The sequence below is a fragment of the Pundamilia nyererei genome, unplaced genomic scaffold (assembly GCF_000239375.1).
Source record: "Pundamilia nyererei isolate P.nyererei 1_Seehausen unplaced genomic scaffold, PunNye1.0 scaffold00291, whole genome shotgun sequence".
Classification (NCBI taxonomy): Eukaryota; Metazoa; Chordata; class Actinopteri; order Cichliformes; family Cichlidae; genus Pundamilia; species Pundamilia nyererei.
This window is the reverse complement of record NW_005187692.1, coordinates 386,922-402,166: the sequence shown is the minus strand read 5'-3', so window position 1 is coordinate 402,166 and position 15,245 is coordinate 386,922. Positions and strand designations below refer to the sequence as shown.

Sequence of the window (15,245 nt, the reverse complement as noted above, 5' to 3'; positions counted from 1 at the left end):
GAGTTTAGACCCAGACACGGCTAGTGACGTCAGACTGAACAACCGGATTACATTAACTCATAAACTGTTGGCTGAAAGTAGAGGAATGTGTGACTCATGACTGTACCAGCTTCTAGTTTTGTACATCATCTTTATTTATGTATAGGTTTTACTTATTGCTATTGTTTAGTTTAATTGTAGCACATAAATTATGAATATTCAGTAGCTGTAAGTAAATAGGGGGGATGGGGGGACACCACTATTAATGAAAACTTTAAATACTTAGCTATTATTTGGTAATTTAAATAGTAAAGACTGTGTTACCTGTTTGGAAACAAAACAATGTTTTAAAACTGCTAGCTGCCATTTGAGTGATTAAAAGGTAAAAGTCACATGGGTGCTCATATTCATGTAAGGGTGACTGCCTCTGTCTCGTTAGTTGGAAGACTTCTGATCAGGGAACAAAATGTGTATTAAAACAGATCACTGGTACATAGAAAGTGGCATACAAAAAACCTCCAAAACAGCAACGTTTGCTCACACACAACAGAAGAATACTTTGTAGTTGGTGTTGCTTTAATCCCTGGAGATTTACACAACATGTGGGCGGAATTTACAGAGGAAAGTATGCGGGTAGAGTTTAAAGTCCACCAGAGGGGCCAGGTGCACCTGCAGACTCAAACTCTGTGCTTTCTGACCACTTTTTTTCTGAAAGCAATGAAAATCTGCTGGATTAAAGGCCTTTTTGTGTTTTCACATGTGCCCTTACTTCCGAGTTTTCGATGTCTGCAAGAATATTATGATGAAGTGGATCTCTTCCACTCATTTCCACATTAATCCTCCTCCTTTTTATTTCGGACTCCACTAGAGTAGCTAAAAAACATATTTATTATTGGTTACTCATTTATCTCAGCAGACGCCCATTTGGGAAGAATGCATTACACTGAGAGTTGCTATTTTATACACTGTAGGTTATCTAAACTACAGGAGAAGTGCAATGTTCTTCAAGACATTTCTGCTCTGTTGTTCTGCATTTTTGCCTTTGCTCCTGTGAATGTTACTCCTAAGCTATTACATTAGGGATATCTGCTGCCTTTGACTTCACAGAGACTTTCTAGCGCCTGATCTTTGGCTCACATACTCATGAATATTTTGAACCTTTGGCCATGTTTAATATAAATATCCACCGTTCTACGGCATTTAAGAAAATATGGAAGAACGTAAAGGAGGATGAAAGGCCTTACTCCCCTGGCAGCCCTTCAGTGTGCTGAAATCAGAGTATATGTTTGTAGATTATCTATTACCCTATCAGGAGTAAGTGTTCTTTCCTCCTGCATGTGCATTTACAATTTAATGCACAAACTTATAGTCTACGCCCACGTGTGACACCCCGTCTTAAACCCCGCCTCCTCTTCCTGGCTGCAGTCAACGGATCCAGTCGATGTCCATTAATTTAGGCCTTTACTAAAATTCACGAACAACAAGGAGAAGCGGTGGAAATAATCGTCAAGAATAAGAGAGAGAAACTTGTCTCCACAAAGCGAAAAAGTGGAACTTTGTCACACCCTGTTGGAACTAATTCAGGAGAAAATCGTCTCTTCGTGGTGTACGTCTCGAAGGTAACAGAGGACAGCGGTTATTTTTACATGTGGTACTTGAACGCAGCACGCTTCTATTAAACCAGTAGTTCCCAAACTTTTTGTGCTGGACCCCCCTTTGTTTTACAAGAAAAATATCCCCCTCCCCCCGCTCACACACGCACGCACGCACGCACAAACACATCCTCCAACCACACGCACCCGTATTTTTCTCCATTGCGGTTTATTTCACACCTCAAACATTTAGTAAACAATTAAGCAAATACAAGTAATCTGCAGGTAGTAAGAAAATAAACTACTAACTCTTTTACGCTGCGTCCGCACGTACACGGGTGATTTTGAAAACGCAGCTGTTTTGTCCACACGTAAACGGCGTTTGGAATCACCGAAAACTGAGATTTTTTAAAACTCCTTTTTTGGGTTTATGTGTGGACGAGGAATACAAAGTTCGTCACGCAACATTAAAGGTGTGTGCCTTTTTCTACGTCACGCTGTGCGCCACGTTATTGTTTACAGGAGATGAATTGCAGAATGATAGATAGTCAGATTAACAGTATTTTGTCTCTATCTTCAGGTTTTACACACGCAGTTACTGTCCCTCTATTTAGAAAGGCAGAGGCGTCACGGTGTAATTATTTTACATGTAGTTGTTTTTTTCCCTGTGTAATAATATTCAACATTGCTATCAATACATTTTTCAAAAAATGCCTCTCTGTGCAAAATGGGTTTAAAAACATAAACAGCTGTGGGATACTGTTTGTCTCTGATTTGAACCGAGGGAACAAATCGTGGCAGGATCAGCCTGATATTATTTGTATCCCACTGTAACTTTACTGTATAAAGAGCTAATATCTCCAAAATGTCAGGAGTGGTTATTTATTACAGCAAGTGTTTGTGTACTAAAAATCAAGAATGTGGGATACTGTTTGTCCGTGATTTGAAGAGCCCAGCGCTGCTCCCGACGCAGGGAAAACCAATTCTGCAGGCGAGACCTACTGGCACTTGTGCAGGTGAAGCCAAACGAAGATATGCTTCACCATATTTTCTAGTCTTTGGCTTAGAATGAAATTGGCTTGGGAACATATTCAGCTATGCTTCATCTCCTGCTTTGCGTTTGTGTAGGCGCCCCATGCTAGCAGTGTCCAAGCGTTGTTTTGTTTTTCCCTGTTCATGCCGCTCCCCGGGTGCGGGCCCCACACTTTGGGAAGGTCTGTATTAAACTGAGATTGGTTTTTAATATAATTAGGGGAGTTTACTTGGGTGGTGGCCCAACCGCTGACTTTTAGGGTGGAGTTGCACGCTGGGTCTTGGGGTCCTGGCTACATTCGGCTAAGCTAGCACGGACCTGCAGCCGAACTTTAACAGATAAAACGCTACCTTCAGTTAGGGTGAAAAGTTTATCGTGTTTCTACTTGTCAGACACAGAAATGAGCGCGCTGAGGTGTTTTAGCTTTAGCAGAGGGGCTCTGTGGTCTGTTAGTAGGCCTCACCCTCAGCAGTGTACTCCTACCAGCCGCAGGTGGATTTCTGCCTGACTGCTTTCTGTTTCCAGTGCAAGAAGGAAACAGCTCAGGCTTCCATCTGTAATTGAGACAACATGACTGTGTATTTCCTGTACGAAGTGTAGTTGGATGAGTTAAACACCTGGAGTCATCCAGCCAAAGCAATGGGTAGTGCTCAAGGGACCAGGGGCGGATCTAGAGAAATTTTCTTAGGGTGGCATGAGGTTGGCAAAGAAATCAAATGGGGTGGCAAAATCGAAGCCCTTTTTTTCCCCCCAAACACATGTGCAGGTTGTTACATATGGTTAAAATGATTCAAATGCAGTAAGTATACACATTTTTCATATAAATCTAGTCTACAACTTAATTACTGTCTGTAGCCCACATAATTAAACACTTTAGTTACATTAAACATGTGAGTTTTGATGCTATGTACTGTATAGCCTGTATGATAAATAAATATGTAGCCCAATAAGTATAAAATCCAGAAAGCTACACAACATTGAGTGGTTCATTTACAAACACACGTCTAAGTTTCACTGTTTTTTGTTAGAAAACAATCACATTGTTACATGTTAAATTACACAAAATGCCAGAAATCTGCACTGTCATGAACAAAAATTTAAACCTAATTTTTCACGATTGGTTGGATTAACCCTCTGAGGTCTGAAATACAACCGGCCATTTTTGACTCCTTTTGAGTTTACGTTTGTATTTCACCATCAGATTGTTTCATTTTATTTTTTTCCCCTTGCCTCGTTTGGTATCTTTTCAGCTCAACTGAATTTAGTTGTTTTTTTCACTGACATACTGCATTAGTACTACTATTACTATTAATAGTACTATTACTGATCTGAAATCACACAAAGAACTTAAAATCCTAGTTGTATTTTTTTACTGTAAAATAGAGAGTCAGCGTGGCTGCAGCTTGTTGCTATGTCAGCTTACATCAGTCATGTGATTTGGAGGTGCAGTGTCCACAGAGGGTTGATAACAGTCACCTTCCTTCCATTTCCAGAGTGTAACATCCAACCACCTGTGTAAAAAGCGAAATTCCCATGGTGTTAATGAACTTTGGCCATCAGTCCAGAACATGAACCATGAACATGAACTTTACCCTGTCTGTGTTACTCAGTTGTCACAGTTTCTCTCCACAGACTGTTCTCAGCCATGACCCAGGTCGTTCCTCCGATCCTCTCCGTCACCCCGAGTCGGGCTCTGGTTGATGAGAAGTTTAAAGTGTTGGTGGAGAATCTTCCTCCGGGATGTCCGGTAACCGTCCGCTCCCTCCATAACTCCGAGGACAAGCACGACTGGGAGGCTTACGGGCACTACGTCAGTGACCACAGTGGCGTCGTGTCAGGTGGGCTTCTTTGTTTTCCTTTTTTTTTTAAACTTACCAATACAAAAAAAAAAAAAAAACAAGTACCTGAAAAGAATAATAAAGTAAACCATTGAACAGATGCATAAGAAGCTGACGTTAAAAATTATATTTGTACATTCACACATAATTGCTATAATCAAAGTCATATTTAGTTTGCCGTTTATGAAGCAGGAAGCATTGAATCCATTCCAGCTCCTTTGGTGTAAATCAAAGTGACGACAGGTAATCTGGAGATGGATACCTGCAGCTCATTTAGGTTGCACAGGTAGTCCAGCTGAAGGCTTCCTGTGTCCCAGAGTCTGACATAATGCAACAGATGTACTCCAGTGGGATTTTTTTTTTCCTCTACATAATCTTTAAATTCAACCAAATACTTTTTGGTCTTACTTTTGGTATTACTATTACTTTTATTACATTTTTTTTTTTAATTTTTAACTAAAATCAGCGAGTGTTGTTGAAAAAGGTGTTTTACTTTTGATGTTTTTGTTGCACATGTTCTATTGAACTGTAAATGACATAATAAAATGTTATCTCACTTTTAATAAAGCAAATAAAGCGAAAAATAAATTGCTCCCCCCCCCCCTTGCAGTATCAGAAGACTTAAGTTACGGAGGCACATACACAGGAAAAGAGCCCATGGGTTTGCTGTGGAGCATGCGGCCCGTCCCGGGCAGCCGCCCAGGCCTCAGGTAACACATTTAATCTTCTAGTAAATCTCGTAGCATGGCTCTATAAATGACTTTTAATTACTGGATCAAAATTTGTACTCCAGGCTTTTTCCCCAGTGACATCATCGGTCTGCATTAAATCCCAAACAGCAAAGGTAGTCTGGACATACTTCTGTCCAGATGTGTTACATATCTAGATAGAAATTTGACGACTAATCTGCCAATTTTTCTCTGATTAATCGATTAGTCAACAATTATTTCAATAACTCTTATCACCTTTTCTTGTGGGCAAACCTCCTGTTCTAGGCTCCAGTACCTCACCTGCTTAAGACTGCCCATTTGTGAATATCACCCTGTTGTCTCATCCCACAGCAAATTAAAACAATCACTCATATGAATTTGAAAATAATCAAACGTATTTTTAACATTATTCAACAGGACTCTCAGATTAAAAACGAAATAAATACAAATGTTAGGTAATAAAGATTAAAGTGCTAGAAGTATTTAAAAAATAAAAATGCTAAATGGAACCTAAATGGGTTCTGCACATAAGTTCAGTTAAAGCTTCAAATTCAATAAAAAAGATTTTATTTTCCGGTCCAAAATAAAAAGTTTCCAGATAATTCAGTTCATGAATTCACGATTGCAGTATATGCTCTGGAGTGACGCTTGCTTTTGAGATGATGTTCCCAGCTGCTGATAACCATGCTGAAGATGCTCTCGGTAATGACTTCAGTTATTTGAGACATGCAAGAGCCTATGAGCTATAAGACAGTGTAGTTACTCCTGTTTAATGGTTTACTATCACATTTCACTCATTAGCTAACAAAACTGAACTGTTTTGCTGCTTGCACTTCGCTCTTTGTTAGTATTGAGTGCAGTCTTGGCAGATGATATAGGCAATACTTCCCCCATAGCTTCCTGGAGTGTATTGCAGTTACAAAAACACATTTACCCGATTTGAAAATATAACGCATCAACAAATTTTTATAGTCGACATAATCTATTATCGCAACTAATCGTCGCAGTCGTAGTGTGTTATCTGGCTTCATCGATGGATAAAGTTGTGTGTCATCTGCATAGCAGGAAAAATGCATGCTACGCCTTCTAATGATACTGCCTAAAGGAAGCATTTAGAGTGTAAATCTAATCAATGTGAAAACAGTCCCCACTTCTGGCAATCCAGTTATTGTGGCGTGAGTGAACTTATCAAAAGTTCCATGGCGATCTGCTGCACCTCCCCTGTCTCTGTGGCTGCCGTGCTGTCAGAAAATGACTAATTGCTGATGCAATACCGCTTGACAGTCCATTGATTTAGCATTGTGGCCTCACTCAATCCATTCGACAGCAAGTCAGCTACTTTGTTTGTTTTGTTATCTTGTTCTTAAGTGATGACGTATGAACCCTGCTTCCAGGTCCAAATTACTCTGCGTTTATTAAGGCTGTAGTGTTTTTAACATGTTTTAATGTTTTGTATCTTCTTCTATTTAATCTGAACAAGCCCCTAAAAAAAGTCAGTGATCACTTTCAGCCTCTCAGTTTTTGTTACCACTGTTCATTTTAAAGCTCAGTTTTTAAAGCCTTACGATGTAACCACAGCCCAGCCTATGCAGCAGTATATTAATGACTAACCTCGTATTGTGGATGGATTATTACTACAAACAAAAAAATCAATGGGAAGGGACATCTGAAGATGTCCATGTAGTAAGGTCTAAGATATGATGGGGCCTGATCATTCAGGACTTAATATATGAAGCGAAGGATTTTAAACAACTCTAAATGTCACAGGAACAAGAAGCTAATACAGTTAAATCTTCAGGGATCCTTGGTAGTTCTTATAAATGACGAGTCTTCCTCACACACAGAGTTCCAGAGCAGGTGGCTCTCTCCATAGCAATCACAATAATGCCATGCTTTGTGATAGTATTGCCTAAGGGAAGCAAGTATTATGTAAATAATCTAAGGAGCTTGAAATGAAAAGAGCACAGTCCAGAGATGGCAAATTATTATCCGTTGTATCTTCCCTAGGGTTTAATACCCGGGACTCACCACCATTTGATCTTAGAACTGAAGAAGCTTCATGGATGAGAGGTGAAACATCTTCAGCACACCTAAAGAAGTTCAGCTGCTTGTCTTCCCAAACTCCTTAGATTACCATGATCTGGATGACAGAGAACATACACAGACCTCTAAAGTAAATAGTATTGGTCCTACTACAGAACCCTGTTGAACTCCATAACTAACTTTTTGTTTAATCTGTCAGGTAACTCATGTCATTATTGGCCAGGTTAAGGAAGATGAATGTGTGCACACCCATGCTGGTCACCATCTCGGTCCACAGTGGACACGAGGGCTTCAGGGACCAAGCCCCTCTGGCCTCAGTCCTCACAGAGAGATGGTACATGGCCCCTGGCATCCAGAGGATCACTATTAATGAGCAAGGAGTGCAAGGGACTCTGTTTATACCTCCAGGTACACCTACAGCACCTGTAATGACACTTTCATTCTCTTAAATACGTATTTTGTTGATTTTATTTTTTCAGAGTGGCTGGGGTTTTTCTTTCGTAATGGTGAAATGTAAATTTAAAAAATCCGTTCTGCTTTTCCTTAAAATATATTCTCATATTAAACATGGCTAAAGGTAAAAAAAATAAAAAAAATAAAAATCAGCCTGTGTACAAGTAACATGTAAAAAAAAAAGCAAAAGCTCAGGCTTCAAGCTTCAAGCTGATCTAAATGCTGTGGCATTGAAACATGCGGGCAGGGCTTGTGTGCCTGGTGTGACCATATTAGTGAATTCCTCTCTTTCTGACAATATACAGATCCAAGAGTAGGAAAAAAATCCACCTGATGTCTGAGTTTTTAGCTCACAAGGATGACTTGAACCAAAGTAATTTTGTCCTGTTTGTCTGACTTCAGGTCCTGGACCGTTTCCTGGGCTGCTGGATATGTGGGGAGGTGGTGGAGGGCTGCTGGAGTATCGTGCTGCCTTGCTCGCGTCTCACGGTTATGTTTCTTTGGCGCTGGATTACCTCGGATTTGACCAGGAGTCTGAAAATTTGGAATTGAAATACTTTGAGGTTTGTGTGACAGATCACCATCCAAAATTATGAATTAAGGCGTTCCAATCACTTTCATGGCCACAGGTGTATAAAATCAACCAGCTAGGCATGCACACTGCTTAATTAATAAAAAAAAAAATGGGTTGCTCTTAGGATCTCAGTGAATTCCAGCATGGTACCATTATAGGATATCACAAGTCCAGTTGTGAAATTTCCTTGCTACTTAAATATTTCACACTCAACAACCGCAACTTAGCCATAAAGTGGCAGGCCTCATGAAATCACAGAGTGGGGTCAGCAGATGCTGTGGCACCAAGGTTGCCAACTTTCTGCAGAGAGGGGATGGCCCTTTCTTGATCCTACGTGACTGTGCACCAGTGCACAAAGTAAGGTCCATAAAGACATAGAAGAACTGGACTGGCCTGCACAGAGTCCTGGCCTCAACCTGAAAGAACACCCCTGGAATGAATCGGAGCGAAAACTGTGAGCCAAGCCTTCTTGTCCAACATCAGTGTTTGACCTCACAAATGTGCTTCTGAAAGAGTGGTCAGAAAATTCCCATTGTCCCCTCTGACCATTAGACTTTTCTCCAGAAGGCATTTGTCTTGTCCATGTGGGCAGCTGCAAATTTCATTTGTTGGACTTGGACCCATTCTTTCCAGTATTGGTCAATTCAGTGAGTGCTGTCAAACAAATCCGTTTTAGGCTGCAAAGATAAACTATCAGTTGTAGTTAATCATGATAACTTACGAGAAGTTAAAAGGTCTTGACTTTGTCAAGTTAAAGGACACTCGAGAACTTTCAGGTCCACTTAAAAAGATTGAAGTGAGTGTATGTATGTATAGAAAACCCAAAATAAATTCAAACTTGTGCACCCATTTCTTATTGTTTAAAGTCACGCATGTTGTACAATGATTCAACTCTGGCAAAAGAACAGTTCAAAGAATTCATTAAAACCCCAAAATTACTCTGACATTCATGTCCATGATGAGTGTTTGTAAACTCCTCATTACATCTGTACTTATTATTTAATATTCTAATATTCTGATCTCTTCAGACGGCGTTTAATATTATTAAGGACCATCCTCAAGTGATGTCAGACAGAGTTGGAATTTTTGGTCTTTCTCTCGGTTCACTTGTTGCTGTCACCTTGGCAGCCTACAGCACCATTATCAAGGTCAGAGTGCGAGGGAAATGACTTAAATTTCCTCTTCTTTTACCTTTAAAGTAGACCTTAACCCACTGACCTCTTTCTTACTCCAACTGAGGTATAAATCAAATTTTGTAATTTGTCATTTCATTCCAGCCTTGTTGTATTGTTTGTATCAGCTCCAACCACTATTATCCAGCACAGGGGAGCACAATCGCATCCAGGTTTGAAGGAGTAACCAGGTGGGTCCGTGTTTGTTGGTCCATTAAATTATTATTGCTGTTTCGTAATTACTAATATGTTATGACAGGCAGCTTTACAAGGCGCGTGTGAATGAGGACAACCAAGTGATCTGGAAAGATGTTGGTCTGGAGTTCATCACTGACCCCTCAAACATTGCCGAAGTGAGTGCTGGAATATACTGCAAACACCTGCATGTTAAATACCAATACAAGTCAGTGCTGGACCTGTTTTATTATTTGTAACATTGTTGTAAAGGTGTTTTTTGTTGACAGGTAGGCAGAATTAACTGCCCGACATTGCTGGTTAACGGCTGTGATGATCAGAACTGGCCCACAGTGGAGACGGCGGAGGATGTGAGGTCACACACACTCACACAAATGCTGTTTATGAGAGTGATGGATGTCAAGAATACTGGAAAGTTGGCAGTTCTTGTTTGAGTATTGTGAACATTGAACAAATATGAATGTGAACATTAACATACAGTTAATTTAAGGTTGACCTCTGACCCTCAGGTAGCCAGGTTGATGCGTGAAGCTGGAAAGGAACACCTGTTGAGCAGATTAGCATATCCGGACACCGGACACCTGATTGAGCCACCGTTCTCACCTCATTTTAGGGCTACGACCTTTGTCATACACAGCAGTAAAGAAAAAGGTCAGATTCCCACACCTGTACAAAGGCTTTGGCCTCACATCCTGTTTCTTACCTTCTTACAGATTCTGGTCATAATAACAAAACTTCATCAAGTACTATAATACACTGCTCAAAAAAGAGAGTATAGCATCAAGTCAAACTTTTGGGATATTGACCTGATCAGTTAAGTGGTAATTAAAGGCTAAATGAAGAACAGGTGTACTAGACAAGCAACAATGAGACAAACAGGAATGGCTTTACAGGTGGAGACCACGGGTATTTTATGCTCCTACATAGTGACACCAGTTACAGGGATGTTTAATCACTCTGACCTTTTGTCTTTTTAACTTTTTTTTCAGTAAAACAGCTGCAGCTTTATAGCCTTTGTACTTTGTCATCAGTTAACTTTGGAGTTGGTACAAAAACCTCCAAGATTAAATAAGTGTATTCAGCATTAAGAGGGAACATATAGGGTATCACTGGGTGGTGTTGAGGTCTGAATCTGAGGGCAGCTCCTGTAATCACAAAGAGAAAAGCATCATCTCAAACTATCAAAGTTTATCCCTCAAATCTAAAATAATGAATAAATCTTGCCAGTCCTCACACACTGATCTGAAGTTCTGCTCTTAGGGTTTTGTTTTTTTTACTTACGTCTGACAGCTGACATGGGAACTGTTCAACATAGGCAATAATTTATATGTTATCTAGTATAATATTAACCTTTGAGTGGATGGTGCTTTTTAAACAGAGGTCTGCAAAGATACCTGGGACTCTCCACTCTCTGATCTTAGAACTGAAGAAGCTTCTAGGGTGAGAGGTGAAGCGTCTTCAAGAAACTTAAAGAAATCCGCTTTTCTTTCCAAACTTCTTAGAGTACAATGACCTGGATGAATGAGAACCTTCACAGACAAATCGACCTCGTTTCCTCAGCGCAAATCTTGTGGAGCTTGTGTTTATCCTCAGAGCGACTGATGTCATTTAAAATTGATAAACGAGATTTAAAACGAGGGAGTAATGGACACCAAGCAGCATCGAAACAGGCTGTAAGCTGAAAGAGCCAGGCTGTAATAATCTGTTTCTAATGCTCTATTTTTCAAAGTAAGACGTGTGGCTTAGGTTGTTTAGAGGACTTTGTGCTGGGCATTGTCTTAAAATGGAGATAAAGAAAAATGTATTTTTATTTGCTGAGGTGGCTGTAGTGGAATCACCAATTTCTAAACTGCTAAAAACAAGTCTTTGTCTCCTAATGACATTCGGGGCATCCTGAAAAAATTTATTATATCAACGTAGAACAAAACATTACAAATAAATTTACTCGAGCCTATACTCCATAACACCCGATTGATTATTTAATGATCTCCTCTGTGTTTGTCACAATCTTCACTGACTGCCTTTGACTGTCACTACAGTCACACCACTCGTCACATCGTGAGGGGAGGATATTTGGTCATTTGAGCAGATCGGTTGCAGGACTATATTACTGAGGTACACGGGTACCAGTCCATGTGCGTCATTAACTCTGTATTGAATGCAAAAAGCCCAAGTGCTCATTAAAACAAAACGTGTGCCAATAAAGTACTCTGTCCATTGATCCCTCCTTTTAAATATGTTAAATCGCATCAGTCAGGGTAAACGCAAACTCCAACAGATTTGTGCTGAGGAAATGAGGCATACTTGCTTATTTTGTGCTGAATATTGTGAAACTGATTATCACCAGGTAATGTGGGCGGATTCCTGATTTTATGTTACAAAAACACAGATCTTTTTTTTCCCCTTTTTTAAAAAAAACAAACCAAAACAATAATTTCATTGTTGTATGAATGTAATTTTGATAGATATATGCATTTGCACAAGATGGAGACCTTTTTATTCCAGCATCTTTAATAAATCAAACCATATGACACACTGTCAGACAGATGACCATTCAGTGAAAATAACGAATCAACACGTGAGGCATCATTCTGAACACGGAGAGTAGAATACGTAAACAAATCTAATCGGTTAAGGTAAAAGCCTGAGCACTGACTACTCATCTTAGCTAGCTAGCTAATGACATTAATTACTGATTCGCTTACAAACACACATTTAACTTAAGAAAAAAGTGCAACGGTACTGCTGGTCCTTCCTTCGATAAGTCCAGTTTGCTGCAGAAAACGTCAGGCTGACAATGGACCGTTCTTTATTTGTAGTTTGACGTGTGTGTGTGTGTGTGTGTGTGTGTGTGTGTGTGTGTGTGTGTGTGTGTGTGTGTGTGTGTGTGTGTTGCAGTGCTATTACTGTGGGGAGGAAAGACCAAACCTCACTCTGATGCTCAGGAGGACTCCTGGAGGAAGATTTTGAGCTTTCTGCAGTTTCACCTGTACTGTGGCCCATGTCTCAAAGCAAAGATATGAAAAGGTGCATGATGCTGCTCAAAAAATAAATACATCATGTGCCTTTTTCAACCATCCATGAATTCAAATTTTTATGGTGGGACATCAACCAAACTGTTTTTCTTGATTTGTATCTAAAAAATAATTTAGCCCATTTGAGGCCCCTTTGTTAAAGGCCCACTTTCCTCTGATTGGCTACCTTCTGGAAGCCAGCTGAGGGGTAGCACCCATAAATTTGTTAGACAATGTATGTTACAGATTTTTACAGATATCTATAATTTTCCCTGTTAACTAAAAATAGCTCACTTGCTTCCCAATAGAAAACCTGTTTGGTTAGATTTATAAAAAATTATGATGTTTTTGGGTTAAATTGTTATGGCTGAGTTTTGGTTTCCCTGTTGCCACGGCAATGCAATTCAAATCATGCTCTAATATGTTACAATAGCATCACTGATGCCCAGATTTGACATATTTGACAACATAGGAAAACGCGACAAAAGTTAGAATATATTTTTAATTTGGATTTGTTAGAATTCCATGGATTAGACATTTTATAATTCAAGTGGCAAATAACAACGAGTCTCATCTGTGTTTTGTTCTGTAAGATCAACAACCTACAGTGTATTGCTGATTGTCATTTATGCTTAGAGTTTTTTAATTAGTTTTAGATTGGTAGAGGTTTGATCCTTAACTCATTCACTGCCATTGACGTCTATAGCCGTCAATGGCAGTGAATGAGTCAATGGGTTTAACTCATTCACTGCCAGCCATTGGCAGTGAATGAGTTAATAGTCTGCAAACTTTGTGTGCATTCCAGAGCACTCTGGGAGCATGGGAGAGGTCGTACCTTGTCTTATTGTTTTATGGTAGGATAAACGTAGCTATATCTGTTTTAGGCTAAGTGCCTTTTGTTTAGATGAACTGCTGGACTTCCAGACCAGCAGGTTTAGGGAAGTCATTTATGGGGTCACACTCTGACCCCGCGCGCACACACACACACACACACAGGCAAGGTACTCTTTGTTTGTATGTAGACGTCATATGTTAATGAACCTATGTATATTCATGTGACCCCAATAAAAGCAGTGTTATGGGGGAGCGGACGAGAGCGACTGGGGTCAAGCGAAGGAACGGTGCTTGTCGTGGTTCTCTCCCTCATGCATGAGTAACACGAAGAACTTTGCCTACTTGGTGTTTAATGCTTTTGCTGTGTAGTTGAATTGTCCTCAACGTTCCAGCGAATAGGTTTATGCTACAAACCCATCATACAGTATTAGAGAGAAAACCCCAGCTATCAAACTATCCTGTGTGAGCAAGCACTGGGCGACAGTGAGGAGGAAAAACTCCCTGTTGACAGTAATCCAGATGGTGGATGTGCTTATTGACATATTATGTACTGTCTTCCTCAGTAGATTCAATTCAATTTTATTTATATAGCGCCAAATCACAACAAAAGTCGCCTCAAGGCGCTTAGTCGCAATTAACAGCAACATTTAGATGCTGTTAAATGTTTTGGTTGTTATTATGCATTAAACAGTGTTTGTTGATCTTGAAGCTTCATTCACTCAGAGGTGTTTTTTATTTTTAATACAGGCCTCAATGTCTCTTTGTGTATACTTATATACTTAAATAACACCAAAAAAAACAACAACCTGGGGGCTGGCTTGGCCCTCGATCTTGACACCAGGAACTGACTTCCAGTGAAAGCTTTCGCTAATGTCATGTTCCTTGATATACAAATGCCAAGTAACTCATTAGCCTCTCAGAATACTGAGAAATGTTAATTCAACACCAGTGAAATTACATTTATTTTTATAAAATGTGATTACAGTTTAAATATGGAGGGCCCGGAGTGTCAAAATGAATTAATTAAATACGCCATTAAATAATTGTTTCATTAATTAATTAAAATTATATTTAAATGAATATTTCAATGATTAAATGCCCATTCATTTTATTTAAAACATTTAATAAATTATTTATTCAAATTTAATGTAATTAATGACACAATTCATTACGTATTTAATAAATAACACATTGATTATTTATTTTACATTTTTATTAATTATTGAAACATTTAATTGTTTAATGATGTATTTATTTATCATTCTGCACTTCTGACCCTGCCGCTGTGTTCTTGAATTTATTTTATCTGTCAGCCTCACTCGTCAAAGTCTAGATAATCAATTGCTATGACCTCGTGGTAGTGTGGACTTGGGGCAGCCAGGTATCCCAGAATGCATTTCAAAACACAAGCAGCACTGGTGGTGGTGTCTAAAATGTAAGTTTTATTAGGGCAGGTTGTCAACATAGAACATGTTTGTAGTGCTCTGATGTTTTCAGTCGCTAGCTTTGCTAACAGTCAGCTGACAGAGTGTACCAAGCTCACAGCCCCGGGACGTTTCACGGTACTCAAGTATGCAAGTCTGTACCTGTGTTTTCACTAGTCTGTACTTCTGAACTTCAAACGGGAGTCCAGACTTCCCGAGAAAGCAGCCCAATCATTCTACAATTGGAAGGCAGTGTACTTGATGACATCACAACTCCAGAGTTTTTACTGCCATTCCCCCTTAATTTAACTGTGATTAATATTTTCAGTTGGCAAAATTTGCTTTTATATGTTATCTGTTTATAATGTCTAATAAATGGTAAAT

The 15,245-nt window shown here is 39.5% G+C and overlaps 1 protein-coding gene across 3 annotated transcripts; it reads left to right on the top strand.

The window, feature by feature from the left end:
• Window positions 1-1,393: 1,393 nt before the first annotated feature.
• LOC102209897 (acyl-coenzyme A thioesterase 1-like) lies at window positions 1,394-13,268 on the top strand. Of its 3 annotated transcripts, none has more exons than XM_005750871.1 (11): window positions 1,394-1,598; window positions 4,237-4,442; window positions 5,053-5,152; window positions 7,419-7,603; window positions 8,051-8,211; window positions 9,251-9,370; window positions 9,500-9,585; window positions 9,654-9,747; window positions 9,859-9,939; window positions 10,099-10,240; window positions 12,488-13,268. In XM_005750871.1, exons 2-11 carry the CDS (start codon window positions 4,250-4,252, stop codon window positions 12,610-12,612), a joined length of 1,287 nt encoding a protein of 428 aa, XP_005750928.1. In that variant the 5' UTR covers window positions 1,394-1,598; window positions 4,237-4,249; the 3' UTR covers window positions 12,613-13,268. The 3 variants fall into 3 exon arrangements, with proteins under 3 accessions (XP_005750928.1, XP_005750929.1, XP_005750930.1); XM_005750872.1 differs by lacking the exon at window positions 1,394-1,598 and adding an exon at window positions 1,970-2,044; XM_005750873.1 differs by lacking the exon at window positions 1,394-1,598 and adding an exon at window positions 2,563-2,587.
• Window positions 13,269-15,245: the final 1,977 nt, after the last annotated feature.